The sequence below is a fragment of the Chionomys nivalis genome, chromosome 1, assembly GCF_950005125.1.
Source record: "Chionomys nivalis chromosome 1, mChiNiv1.1, whole genome shotgun sequence".
Lineage (NCBI taxonomy): Eukaryota > Metazoa > Chordata > Mammalia > Rodentia > Cricetidae > Chionomys > Chionomys nivalis.
Genome location: NC_080086.1, coordinates 64,114,334 through 64,127,899, shown reverse-complemented (window position 1 = coordinate 64,127,899; position 13,566 = coordinate 64,114,334). Strand labels below are relative to the sequence as shown.

At 44.8% G+C, this 13,566-nt stretch overlaps 1 protein-coding gene across 1 annotated transcript in view; it reads right to left on the bottom strand.

Moving 5' to 3' along the window:
* Gmcl1 (germ cell-less 1, spermatogenesis associated) overlaps positions 1–11,441 on the bottom strand; it is a 48,425-nt gene extending 36,984 nt beyond the window's left edge. The window contains exons 1-2 of the mRNA XM_057786381.1: positions 11,017–11,441; positions 1,933–2,056 (exon numbers count right to left, since the gene is read on the bottom strand). Of these exons, the coding sequence (XP_057642364.1) occupies positions 1,933–2,056; positions 11,017–11,276 (384 nt within the window). The 5' untranslated portion in view covers positions 11,277–11,441. The remainder of the gene's footprint in view (positions 1–1,932; positions 2,057–11,016) is intronic.
* Positions 11,442–13,566: the final 2,125 nt, after the last annotated feature.

Here is a 13,566-nt window from a genome sequence, read left to right as displayed (position 1 = left end):
AATGTGATATATGTATCACTGTTTTTTAGGGGGTGACAAAAAGCTTTACATGTTCAGTACGGATGCAACTGTCTTTTTTCCGAATATTAGTAACAGAGTTGTTACACCTGAGGCCAGCTGTTGACTATGGTCCGTAACAAGGACATAGACGATGGCTCCTGTCTGAAGGTGCTGCATGATTTGTGAGACTTGAATGATGACTAATCTGGTTTCACAGAGGCCACCTCACCTTTAGGTCAGTAAGAGACCTAAAGGGGGGCTGGAGAGATGGCTCAGTGGTTAAGAGCATTGCCTGCTCTTCCAAAGGTCATGAGTTCAATTCCTGGCAACCACATGGTGGCTCACAACCATCTGTAATGAGGTCTGCTGCCCTCTTCTGGTCTGCAGACATACACACAGATAGAATATTGTATACATAATAAATAAATAAATAAATATATTTTTTTTTTTTTAAAAAGAGACCTAAAGGGATTCAAAAGACAGATATAATAAAGATTGGTATTTTGATGTATACCCTGATTATATTCTTTGGGATTTTAAAAGGATCTTCTCTTTCCTTCCTTTCTTAAAATATTCTGAACTATATTCTTCAAAACAAAGTAAACTTGTTCAAAAATAAATTTTAAAAGTTTTGATCAAAGTTGGATGGTGGTGGTGCATGCCTTTAATCCTAGTACTTGGAAGGCAGTCTGTGAGTTCAAGGCCAGCCTGTTCTATAGATTGAGTTCCAGGACAGCCAGGGTTGTTACACAGAGAAACCCTGCCTCAAAAAACAGCACATCAGGGGCTGGAGAGATAGCTCAGCGGTTAAGAGCACTGACTGCTCTTCCAGAGGACCAGGGTTCAGTTCCCAGCACCCACATGGCAGCTCACAACTGTCTGAAGATCCAGTTCCAGGGGATCTGACACCTTCACACCAGTGCACATAAAATAAATAAACAATAAGAAATAAAAAAAACAGCACATCAGATAAATGAAATCACCACTTGCAGGTTTTGTTTCTAACACCACTGGATTTTCTAGTAAGCATTAACTTCCCATTCACTTTCTATAAAGAGCAACATTTCAGAGAAATGTATTCTAATTGTTATGAAATAAATTTAATAACCTTAACCTGAATGTTACAGATTTTCTCCCCAATTCTTCCATTTTTCAGCAAAAGGCACTAAAACAAATTTATTTTTAAAAGATTTATTTATTTATTATGTATAAAGTGCCCTGCCTCCATGTATGCTTGCATACTAGAAGAGGGCACCAGATCTCATTGTAGATGGTTGTGAGCAGCTGTACAGGTGCTGGGAATCTAACTCAGGACCTCTGGAAGAGCAGTCAGTTCTTGATGTAGGAGTGTCTTCTATCTGTTGCTTTCATTGGTTAACTAATAAAGAAAACTGCTTGGCCTGATAGGTCAGAACATAGGTAGGTGGGGAAGACAGAACAGAATGCTGGGAAGAAGGCAATGAGGCAGACGCCATGGAGCTAGCTGCCAGGTCAGACATGCTGAATCTTTCCCAGTAAGCCACCACCTCGTGGTGCTATACAGATTATTAGAAATGTATTAATCAAGATGTGAGAATTAGCCGATAAGAGGCTAGAACTAATGGGCCAGGCAGTGTTTAAGTGAATACAGTTTTCATGTAATTATTCTGGGGTTAAGCTAGCTGTGTGGGACAAAAAGCAGGCGCACTAGCCTGTTCACTACAAGTTCTCTTAACCCCTGAGCCACCTCTCCAGCCCTAAAACAAACTTCTTGACAACAAAGAGGCAACAGTCAGCTTTCACCTGCAGGGCCCACCATCTTTCTTTCCAGCAGATACTTCACTAGGGGAGAGCTCACTATGAAACTCAACCGAACAGCAGAACACACCCCAGAGAGCCCAAGCTTCTCCAAGCAGCTCCCCAGCCTAATGTTTTCATCAGGGAAATACTCACTTGACATAAATAGATTTTGTGTAAGCTCCACTCTTCACCTAGAGCACAAATCTTAATGTCACTGTTCTCACCATTCAAAAACAATGTTTGATAGATGTACTTAGATGTGCTCTTTAGCTTTTTCCTGTTAAAAAAACACAAAATGATATAAGCAAACAGCTCAGTGGTAGACCACTAGCATCACTAGGCCCTGTCTAATACCAGCACATCAAAACAGGCAACATTTCACTGATTTCCATATACCATTGAGTCTCCTTTTGTCCCACTTCTGAAAGATCCAACTTACCCGCAGTATGAACGAGGAGGAAGAGGCATGTCAACAGAGGCTTCAACAGAGGCTACAATGGGTGCTCTTACTATCAGCAGACAGGTTAAGCAGGAGAGAGATATCTCCAGCTATTCTTTATAAATTGTTGGTTCTAAATCAATTTAAGCTATTTGCTCAATAAACAAAGACAGGTGAGCAATCACACTTTGCTTATTTCCTTGTGTAGAAACCAGTGCTATAAGCCAGGCGCCTGGGGTGCATGCCTTTAATCCCAGCACTCATGGTGGCAGAAGAAGGCAGATCTCTGTGACTTTGAGGCCAGCCTGGTCTACAGAGTGAGTTTCAGGATAGCAAGGGCTACACAAAGAAAACCTGTCTTGTAAAGACAACTAGTGCCATGGAAGATTCCATGCTGCTGCAGTAACTGTTGCTTAACTAGAATCCAGTTGGTAGGGTGCTTGCCTTGAATGTATAAGGCCCTGGTTCAATCCTCAGCAACACAAAAAAAGAAAAAAATACATTCAAACTTATTTCAGCTCCAAACTAAACTAATTATAACTAATTTTAAACTCACAGTTTTCCCCACTAGACAAATAAATGGTTTGCAACCCTAGATAAAAGCTTTTCAAAACTATGTTCAAAGGATAAGTGTAGTGAGGGGAGCAGGCCGGCTTTTCGTCCTGCCCGGCTCCTGCACGGCTAGCTTAGCCCCAGAAATAACAACACACAAACTGTATTCATTTAAACACTGCCTGGCCCATTAGTTTCAGCCTCTTATTGGCTAATTCTCACATCTTGATTAACCCATTTCTAATAATCTGTGTAGCACCACAAGATGGTGGCTTACCAGGAAAGATTCAGCATGTCTGACCTGGCGGCTGGCTCCATGGTGTCTGACCTCACTTCCCATCTTCCCAGCATTCTGTTCTGTCTACTCCACCTACCTAATTTTCTGTCCTATCAAAGGGACAAGGCAGTTTCTTTATTAACCAATGAAAGTAACACATAGACAGATGACCCTCCTCCATCAGATAAGCAGATTAGGGGCCACGAGTAAGGGCAGGGCCATAAAATATGGACACCTTGTAACCCCACCCAGAGCACCACCGACTGTATCTGCAAATATATAGACTTCTGCACAAGACTTATTTTAGTAGAAGAGCTGAGTTGTAAAAGCTTGGCAACCACAGTCTTGCAGACATAGCTCAGTTGGTAGAGTGCTTGCACAGCATGCACAAGGCCTTTGGGTTCAATCCCCACCACTGTAGACACCAGATATAATGGACCAAGTCTGTACTCCAGCACTGGGGAGGTATAGGAAAAACAACCAGGAGTTTAAGGCCATATTTTGGTCAATAGTGAGCTCAAGGCTAGCCTAGACTACACGGAATCCCTGCTCAAAAAAAAAGTTCGCAATCTCTGCTCCAGATGATCCAGTAAGTAAGAGAATGGGGGCCAACAGCCAACAGAGAGTGATCCAGTTTTAAAATACATAATTTTAAAAGATGTTATTTATTTACATATGTGTCTGTGCATTTGTATACAAGCATGCACATGTGTAGGTGCACATGCCTGTGAAATGAAGAGGTCACAGGAAGGCGGGAGAAGTCCTTCTTTATCACTCTCCCTGCTTTTTTGTTTGTTTTTTGAGACAGGGTTTTCCTATGTAGTCCTGGCTGTCCTAGAACTCACTCTGTAGACCAAGCGGCTGGCCTCCTACTTGGAGATCTACCTGCCTCTGCCTCCTGAGTGCTGGGATTAAAGGTGTGTACCACTAATGCCCAGCTCTACCTGTTCCTTTAAGGCAGGTTCTCTTCCTGAACCTGGAGCTTATATTTTCTGATAAACTGAAAAACAGAAAGCCCCCAAGATCCTCCAGTCCATGTCTCCCTCCTGTCTCCCCCAGAGCTGGGGCTGCAGGTATGCACAGCACAGCTGGTTTGTTACATGGTGCTGGGTTCATATATGAACTCCAGTTCTCCCGATAATGAAGCAAGTGCTCGTAACTGCTGAGTCATCTCCAGCCCAAACTAACCTATCCTAAAATTCCTGATGACTTCTGGTAGCTTTCCTAGTAGTTTAAACTTTTTAAAATCTCTGGGCCTGACAGATGGCTCTGTGGTTAAGAGCACTGGACCATGGTTTGATTTCCAGCAACTACATAGCTGTTCCCAATAGTCTGTAACTCCAGTCCCAGGGGATCTGGTGACCTCTTCTGGTCTCTAAAGGTACTACTGCATGCACAAGGTTCCTGTAAAGCACCCATATATATAAAGATAACCACCACCACAACAGAAACCAAATAATCGCTGAGTGTGGTAGTTCTAACTGTTAACTTGACACAATCTAGATCTACCCGAGAATAAAATCTCAAGGAGAGATTTGTCTGAGGGTTATCTTAAGTTAATTAAGGTGGGAAGATCAACATTTTGGGTGGTACCATTCCCTAAAAAGATTCCTAAACTGGGTAAGCATGGAGGAAGCAGAGAATGCATTGTGTTAATTCACTGTTCTTTGCTCTTGACTCTGCATACAATGTGCCAATTGCTTCCAGTTCCTGCCATCTTGATTTCCCTGCAATGATGGACTGTAAGCTGGAATTGTCAGCTAAATAAATTTCTTCCCCAAACTGTTTCGTCAGGGTGTTTTACCACCACAACAGGAAAATAACTGGCTGTGGTGGTGCATCCCCATAACCTCAGTGCTCCTAAGACAGCAGATCAAGAGTTCAAAGTCAGTCTTGGATAAACAGCAAGTCTGAATGAGACCCTGTCATGAAACAAAACAAGAGGAAATCACTACTTCACCTGTGTCTGGAATCAGCATTGCGTTAGCAGGGTTCTCTAGACAAAACACACACACACACACACACACACACACACACACACACGCACTTATAAGGGTGATTTATCAGAACAGTTTTTAAGCTGTGGTCCAGCTAATCTACCAACAGAAGGTCCAAAAATTCAGTAGTGGTTTGGCACATGAGGCTGCCGAGAAGGTGTGGCCCAGATGAAAGATTTAAAGGTATATCATACTACCTCAAAAGATCAAGATTAAAAGTGAGTCTTCCCACTTCAAATGATTTAATTAAGAAAAAAATACCTCACAGGTGTACCCAGCCCCTTAGGTTTTAGTTAATTCAAGATGTAGTTGAGATGATAACTAAGAATAGTCTTTCAATATCAATTAACCAATCACAAAAATGCTGTATATGCTTCAAGAAATGTTCCAATTCAGACTCTCTCACATAACACTAGGCTGTCAAGTTGACAGCTGAAACTAAGTAGAAACACAAAAGTCAAGGAAAAGAGCAAGCAAGAGTCCCAAAGGAAACTCACAGCAAAGGGAAACGGGAATTTTTAAAAATATATATTCGTATGCCTGTAATTCTCAAATGACCGTGCTTATGAAATGATAATGGGCGCAATAGCAGAGAATTGCTCAGAACAAGAAAGAGATATTTAAAGACAAGCACGTGAGTCTGGATTGTCAGGGTTCAACAATACCACGTTGCCAAAAGACTCACAATTAGAAGCAATCATTATATTTTAAAATACAAAAGAAAATACTTTCATAAGTTCAGAGGAGAAAAAATATGGTCAACTAAAAAGAAAACAGAATTAGACTGGGTCAAATCTTCATCTATGCTTAGGCCAGAAGGCAAAGACAGTATCATATCATCAAAGGCTCTGTGGGTAGAGATACCTGTTGCCAAGTCTAAGGACTCAAGTTTGATGCCTGGGATCTTCATGTGAAATAGGAGAGTCAATTTCCCATCCTCTGACCTCTACACGGGAATACGTACGCACATGTACACACACACCAAATAAAAATACAATAATTGTTTCAGTCGGGCTGTGATGGCACACACCTTTAATCGCAGCACTTGGGAGGCAGAAGCAGGCGGATCTCTGCTGAGTTTGAGGCCAGCTTGATCTACAGAGTGAATTATAGGACAGGATCCAAAGCTACACAGAAAAACCCTGTCTTGAAAAACACACAGAAACAAACAAAAAACTCTCAACAACAACAAAAAAAACAATAATTTCTTTTAAAAGAAGACTTCTGCACCTAAGGTTCAGGGATCACAGGGTAAGAAAGACTGTAAGAGCCAGAGGAACAGGAAATTTGCTGAGAGATTTTTGTGTCCTAGAAATATCAGAGAAGCTTCAAAGATAGAAAGACACCTCACCAATATAGCTGCCTAAACAAGACCTGAAAAGGATGATACCAACAGGCACACTAACCTGGAAGAGGGACCTGTCATTGAGCCTCAACTCTAGATGAAGAGCTACAGGCAACTATGGAATGCTGAGAGCTGGAGAAATACTGTCTTCCCCGGGAAAGGTCCTTGAATTGATTATCCAATACTAGTGATCAGCCCCCAAATCACACTCATAAAAGCAACATTATACAGACTCAACAGGCTGCATTATATATTTAGAGAGGATAGAGGTCATGTATTTGAGTGAGAGCAAGAGTAGGTGGAGACAGGGGAAAGGTTAAAGGGAAGGAGGAAAATGATGTAATTATATTTTAATTTCAAAAATAAAAGCTATAAAAAGAGTAGATGTTTAAAGATATGGAAAGTCATATAAAGTACCATAAGCAGTCAGAGGGAAAATAAACAGAGACTAAGTTTACATTTATATAAGCAAAAATAATCACCTTCTCCACTCTTTCATGAGAAAATATCTGAAGATGTAGTTCACTGAAATGACAAAGCTGAGGGGGGGTACTTCTTTAATCCCAGCACTTGGGAGGTAGAGAAGGGCAGACATCTGTGAGTTCAAGACCAGCCTGGTCTACAAAGCGAGTTTCAGGACAGACTCCAAAGCTATGGAGAAACCCTATCTTAAAACCAAAACTTACAAAAAAAAAAAAAAAAGAAATAAAGGAGAAAGAAAGGGGGAGAAGCTACTGAACTACTGAGAACCCCAGTTATAATAATTAGAAGCAGACAGACTCAGACTGGAGGAAAGGGTAGGCCCTTGTAGGCGGTCTAGGGTTCAAAGATGGGTTCCATGCAAGGGTATCTCAAAAGAGTGAGAAAAATCTCAAAACACAATAAAAGGATATTATTATTTTATGCAGCAAGAAACTCTAGGACAACAAGAAACTTTTAAAAGGGGGCCAGGCCAGGCATGGCGACTTCAACCCCAGGATCAGGCAGGGGATAGTGGTAGTAAGATCTCTGTGACTCCCAGGTCAGTCAGAGCTACACAATGAGACACTGAAGGGGGAGGGAGTGGGGTGAGATGGCTCAGCAGGTAAAGGCCTTGCCCACCAGACCTGAAGACTGGACTTCGAGCCCTAAAATCCACATGGTGAAAGGAGAAAACAGACCCCTCAAGCTGTCTTCTGATCTCTGTACATGTACTGTTGCAATGCCTTCCTCAAACAAAAATAAATGTAGATTTTATGTAAATATATTTATGTAAATAAAATACAAACAGAATCAGCCCAGCTGGAAGCACTTGACAGCAGGTAAGAAAAGACCCCAGAGGCTAGGAATGTAGCTCATAGGACAGAGTGCTTGCCTACCATCCATGAAGTCCTGGGCTCAGTCCCAACACGGATCAGTGACACTGCATTCCAAAAGGTGAAAGTTTAGTCTAACCATGAGGTTAGCAAATGCTTCCCCTGACATAGGCCCGAGAAGAGTGCCCTGGAAGCCTTGTCCACAGCCTGCTATCAGTGACTGACTTATACAGTCAGAATACACACTGCTCACTAGATTTCCATTTCTTTACAACCTGTGAACATGATGCAGAAAATCTGCTGCAGAACAGTGTGAATGTCAGCACTGTGTCCATGTAAAAGACAGGCAGTTAGCAGAAGGGTTAGCTGAGGGGTGGGCACAGGAGCTAATGCTTTTCACAAGCAGGTTTGTTGAGGTGGGCAAGCACAACGGACAACCTGACAAGGAATCAGAATCAGCAACCCAAATTATGGAGCCAAGAATTTTCTTACACCTTCATCTCTGCAGTCAGACATCTACTAGACACTCACACTCTGAATTCTGACATGCTTTTCTTTTCTTTCTTTTTGAAACAGGGTCTCACAACATAACCTAGGTTGTCCTTGAACCTTGAGTCTCCTGTCCCAGCCTCCTGAGTGCTGAGATTATAGGTATGTGTCCTGTACTTTTTTAAAAAAGATCTTTTCTTCTTATATTTTGTCTTAGTTAACTTCTTATTCTTTGTTAGATTTATATTAAAATTTCCTTTTCAGATCAGTTTCTCTTCTTTAAAATGTGTGCTCTGTCATATATTTCAACAATTACATTAAACATACATGGTCTACAAACTAATCAAAAGGCATAGACTGTCTTACTGAATTTTTTAAAAAGCAAGATTCAATTATATGTTGTATACATACCTACCTTAAATATATATACACAAACAGGGGCTGGGCAGTTACTCAGACAAGAAAGTGCTTTTCAAGCACAAAGACCTGAGTTGAATAGGGGGTAAGCAGGGATGGGGTGAGGGTGGGGGTAAAGATAGCAACCCAAATTGAATTGCCAGCATCTGTAATCTTTATGGGGTAGGGGGAAACAGGCAGATCCTTGGACCTTGCTGGCTGGCTCGATTAGCAATCCAAAAGGTGAAAGTTTGTAGTAAAGTGACACTGCCTCAAAAAAGCAAGGTGGAGAGCAATACTGAAAGACCTCCATATGCAGGCAGATCTGTGAAAAGATGCTGCCGGGGAAATAGTTTGTCAGTAGAGTTTACCTAGAATGGATAAGGCACTGGGTTAGGGGAGGGGATGTCTGATGGGGTGGTTGGTTGATGGGATGTGGGATATAGGTTAGAAAAGGATGGAGCAGGTACATCAATTACCAAAAGGAAGTGGGAGTGGCTAAGTCGCTAAGGCTAAATAAAGGACGCACATCTTATGACATAAGGGTCAGTTCATCAAAGAGTTCTAATACTTACTGAGTGCACAAAAGGCAGGCACTGTGGGCCTGGAGAGGTGACTCAGGAGTGAAGAGCATATATCGCTCTTATTCAGGATCCAAGTACAATTTCCAGCATCCATATTAGGGGCTCACAACAGCCCTGTAACTCTAGTCCCAGGGAATCCACCACCCTGGACACCTGGACTCTGCAGGAATGTGCACAAACCCACATACAGACATACACATAAGTAAAATAAATCTTAAAAAAAAATTCAGGTACCTCATTTGTGCTCATTCTTAGGTCTAAATACCTGAGCGCTCTCAACACTCCCCAGCCCCTTCTTCCTCTCCCTCCTCTCCAGGGTCACCATATACAGCCCAGGAAGGTCTTGAACTCACTCTCTGGCCCAGGCTGACCTCCAACTCTCCAACTTAAGCTCCTCCTGTCTCGGCCGCCAGACTTTACATATGACGGACTTGTGCCACTTTGCTGGGCTAAATCTGTGCAACTTTATAAGGTGGAAATAGCATTTTCATTTTTCTGTACATCCACCTTGTAAATACATTCACACATAAACCCTAATGACAGGGTTTTATATCAATCTGGTTTTTACCTATGCTATTTATATGTTAGCTCTGCCACTGAGCCACATCTCCAGCACCTAAACTTTTTTGTCAACTAAACTGCAATGCATGTGTAGCAAAATACTGAGCATATAAGTTTTTAAATTTTTCATTAAAAATTAAATCTGTGTGATTCTAACAATGACCTTAAAAGAAAAAAAGGAGCAAATATATTCCTTATATGAAAATACATTCTGGTGTAAGCCACATTTACTTTATAAGCAATTTTTTTTTCAATTCTTCCCTCAAAAATCTTAGGCAACCTACACACATCAGAGCCTACCTCAAGAAGCCTACTCTGACCAGCCTTTATTCTTAATTCGGGGGAACGTACAGGACTGCCAGTCTTCACATGTGCAATCACAGAGAGGTGTCCACGCTAGGCAAGTTTTCCTGTGGCTACCCACTCAGAAAGCAAAGGCCCACTAGGGATGTTCGCAGATGCCCTGGCTAGTCCTTGCTGTCCCAGGTTGAGGCTCTAACATTCAGGAAGATTCTGGGTAAAGTGCAGAACCCTAGGCTCTTCAGCTCCCGCACTGAGCCCAGGTCTGTTGCAAATGTCCACCTCCCGCACTGACCCCAGGTCTGTCTGCAAACGCCCACATCCCGGACTGACCTCAAGTGTCTGTAAACGCCCAGGTCCCGCACTGACCCTAGGTCTGTCTGCAAACGTACACCTGCCGCGCTGACCCCAAGTCTATCTGCAGACGTCCACCTGCCGCGCTGACCCCAAGTCTGTTGGAAACGTCCACCTCCCGCACTGACCCCAGGTTTGTCTGCATACGTCCACCTCCCGCACTGAACCCAGGACTGTCTGCAGGCGTCTACCTCCCGCACTGACCCCAGGTTTGTCTACATACGTCCACCTCCCGCACTGACCCCAGGTCTGTCTGCAAACGTCCAGCTCCCGCACTGACCCCAGGTTTGTCTGCATACGTCCACCTCCCGCACTGAACCCAGGACTGTCTGCAGGCGTCCACCTCCCGCACTGACCCCAGGTTTGTCTACATACGTCCACCTCCCGCACTGACCCCAGGTTTGTCTACATACGTCCACCTCCCGCACTGACCCCAGGTCTGTCTGTAAACGTCCGCCTCCCTCGGACTGACCCCAGTTCTGTCTGCAGACGTCCAGCTCCTGCACTGACCCCAGTTTGCCCAGCATGCGCCGGCTCCCGCACTGATCTCAGGTCTGCCCCGCACGAGCTCAGCTCCCACACCGACCCTCCCCGCGCGGCCGCCCCGCACTCTCCTGTCAAGGGCACCGGCTGCCCGTAGCTCGGTACCTGCGCGGGGTGTTTAGCAGCCGCTGCTGCTCGTCGCCCTCGTCCTCGTCCTCGTCCTCGTCTGTCTCGGAGTCGGGGTGGCAGTAGCAGAATGCGCCGCTGCTGCGCTTGCGCTTGCGGCCGCCCGGACAGTAACAGAAGCCCTGGGCCGCATCCTCGCCCGCGTCTGACCAGCGGGACGCGCCCCCAGAACCGGACGCGGGTTCGGGCTGCTCAGCGCGCCCCGCGGGCCGCAGCACCCGGCTGCTCAGCGCGCCCATGGCTCCGGCGCCTAGGGAGCGCCAAGGGGCCGCCCCGCCATGCCTGACGCCCCACCGCCTACTCGGCAGCCGCCTCGCGCACAGCCCCAACCGTCGCCGAGAACGCAGTCATCATCTCCATCCTCCGCCCCGCCCGCCGCGCCACAGACGCCGGCTCCTCAAGACCTCGCCCCCTCGTTCTCGCAACAAAGCGCGCGCCGCAGAGCGCATGCGTGCGGCGAGCCCCCGGAAGGGGTGGAACCTACTCGGCAAGGTCGCGCATGCGCGGGCGTCGGGCACGCCCCCGCCTAGCTCAGCCCGGGTGAAAACAAACCTTCAGTGCTTCCGGCGTTAACATAGGGGCGTGGGCGCTGGGTGCTTGTGCTCGACGGGTTTGGGGACCCCTGTCGTTGATTCTTCCCGCGAGCTTCCTCGAGCCCGGGGTCTTCTCCAGCATTGTGAAGTCAGTTTGTGGACGGACATGTCATTATGGCCTTTGCTTCCCCTTCTGGGCTCTGGGACCATACTGTCCTGGCTAGACGGCCTTTACCCCGCGTTGTTGAGAGGTGTCAGTCGGGAACCACAACCAGCCTCCAGTTCCTGGCTCCTTTCTTCTGCCTTGTTTCGATTTGGTTATTTTATTGTGTCAGGGTCTTGTATTACATGCTGACCTTAGACTCTATAGAGTGATCTTGAACTTCTGATCTCCTGTGTCCACTTCTCGAATGCTTTTCTCGGATTTTCAGCACGTGCAACATTGCCAGTCTATTTAATAACTCAGAGTATCCGACTCAGAGTTTCATGAATGCTAAGCACTACCAATTCAGTTACATCGATTTTCTTTTTCCTTTTTTAAGGAAGGGTCTCACTCTGAAGCTCAGGCTGGCCTGGAACTCTAGCCCCTGAGTGCTGGGAGTTCAGGCATGAGCTACCATGCCGGCCTTCTATACTTTCCAAAGTAAAATGTTCATAATGAAATGTTTCAAATAGAGCAATACAAATGCTTGTGGACCCACTAAGGTCTTGGACTTTTTATCACACTTACTTTGATTCGCTCTCCTTCCCCCTTCAGCTTGATTGAGATATAATGGATAATGATAAGAAAATGAGAAACCCCCTTGTGTACCCTCCTCTGCTTACATCCTCACCTCTCCATGCTTTTTCTGCGCATGTCTTTACACGCCACTCAGACGCTCTTTTCTGCATCACATTCAGACATGTAATTTAAATGGAATCAGACTCTCCCAAACCTATGATTCAGAACCTTTCTCCTCTCTTAAAACTATACTTTGGATTAAATCTTTAGTTATGGTCACCACTCGTGGGAAGACCCATGATTTTCCAGTTCCTCACCGAGGGGCTTCCGTTATTTCGTCTTTAACGCTCCTTTAGAACAGACATGAACATTATCCATAAAAAGCTTTATCAAGCAGATCCCTGGAAACAGATTTTCTGGGAAATTTTCAACTTTCTGAGCTCTTGCCAAATTCTTCCCAGAACTGACTGCATCAACACGCCATCTGCACTCCTTTTTGGCCGTGTACTTTGCAGGCCACTGAGGTCTTGCGTTTGTTCATCCTTGAGGAATTATGAGGGCCCTTAGCTGAGGCAGGTTGAGGTAAACGTTGAAGAAAGAGAAGGGCGGCCGCAAAGGAATAGACTGCATATGTGAAACAAAACTAGCTCCTCAAGCTAATCGTGAACATGGGAATTGTGACTTTCTACCTTCCCTCTGAATTTACACTTAAAGCAAGAAAAACTCAGCCCACTGAAAGTACACAGTCACAAAACACTGTTCCAACCTCAGAAATGTTTAAAATTCTAGCTAAGACGTCATTTAAAGGTTAAACATCTACTAAAATTAGAACAAAGAACCTCGTAACGCTTCCAAAAGGTAATGAGTTGGAGTAGAGACTCCACAGCTCTGAGGAGGTAGCGTCGGTTCCCGGACCTGTGTTGACTGGAATGACGGGTCACTTCAGCATGTCTGTGGTTCCCACATCAAAGTGCAGGCCCCATTGCAGCAGGAACAAAGGGAAGTGTGTTCTTTGTGCACCTGTAACTTCTGTCCTTTGTGGTGCTAAGAAAGCAAGGGATGACTGGATCCCACTGAGCTACATTTCTGACCATGTGTGTAACGTTTACCGTAAATGCTCCACTGATTGGAGCAGAGTGTCACTCATTCTCAGAGAGTTATTTAATATCATTGAGTAGTGTTTGGCATACATAAATGCCAATGATTTTGTTGGTTTTGTTTGTTTGGCTACTTTGTTTTAGTGTGAGGGGTGCCATTCCTTGTTCTCCCCACCAT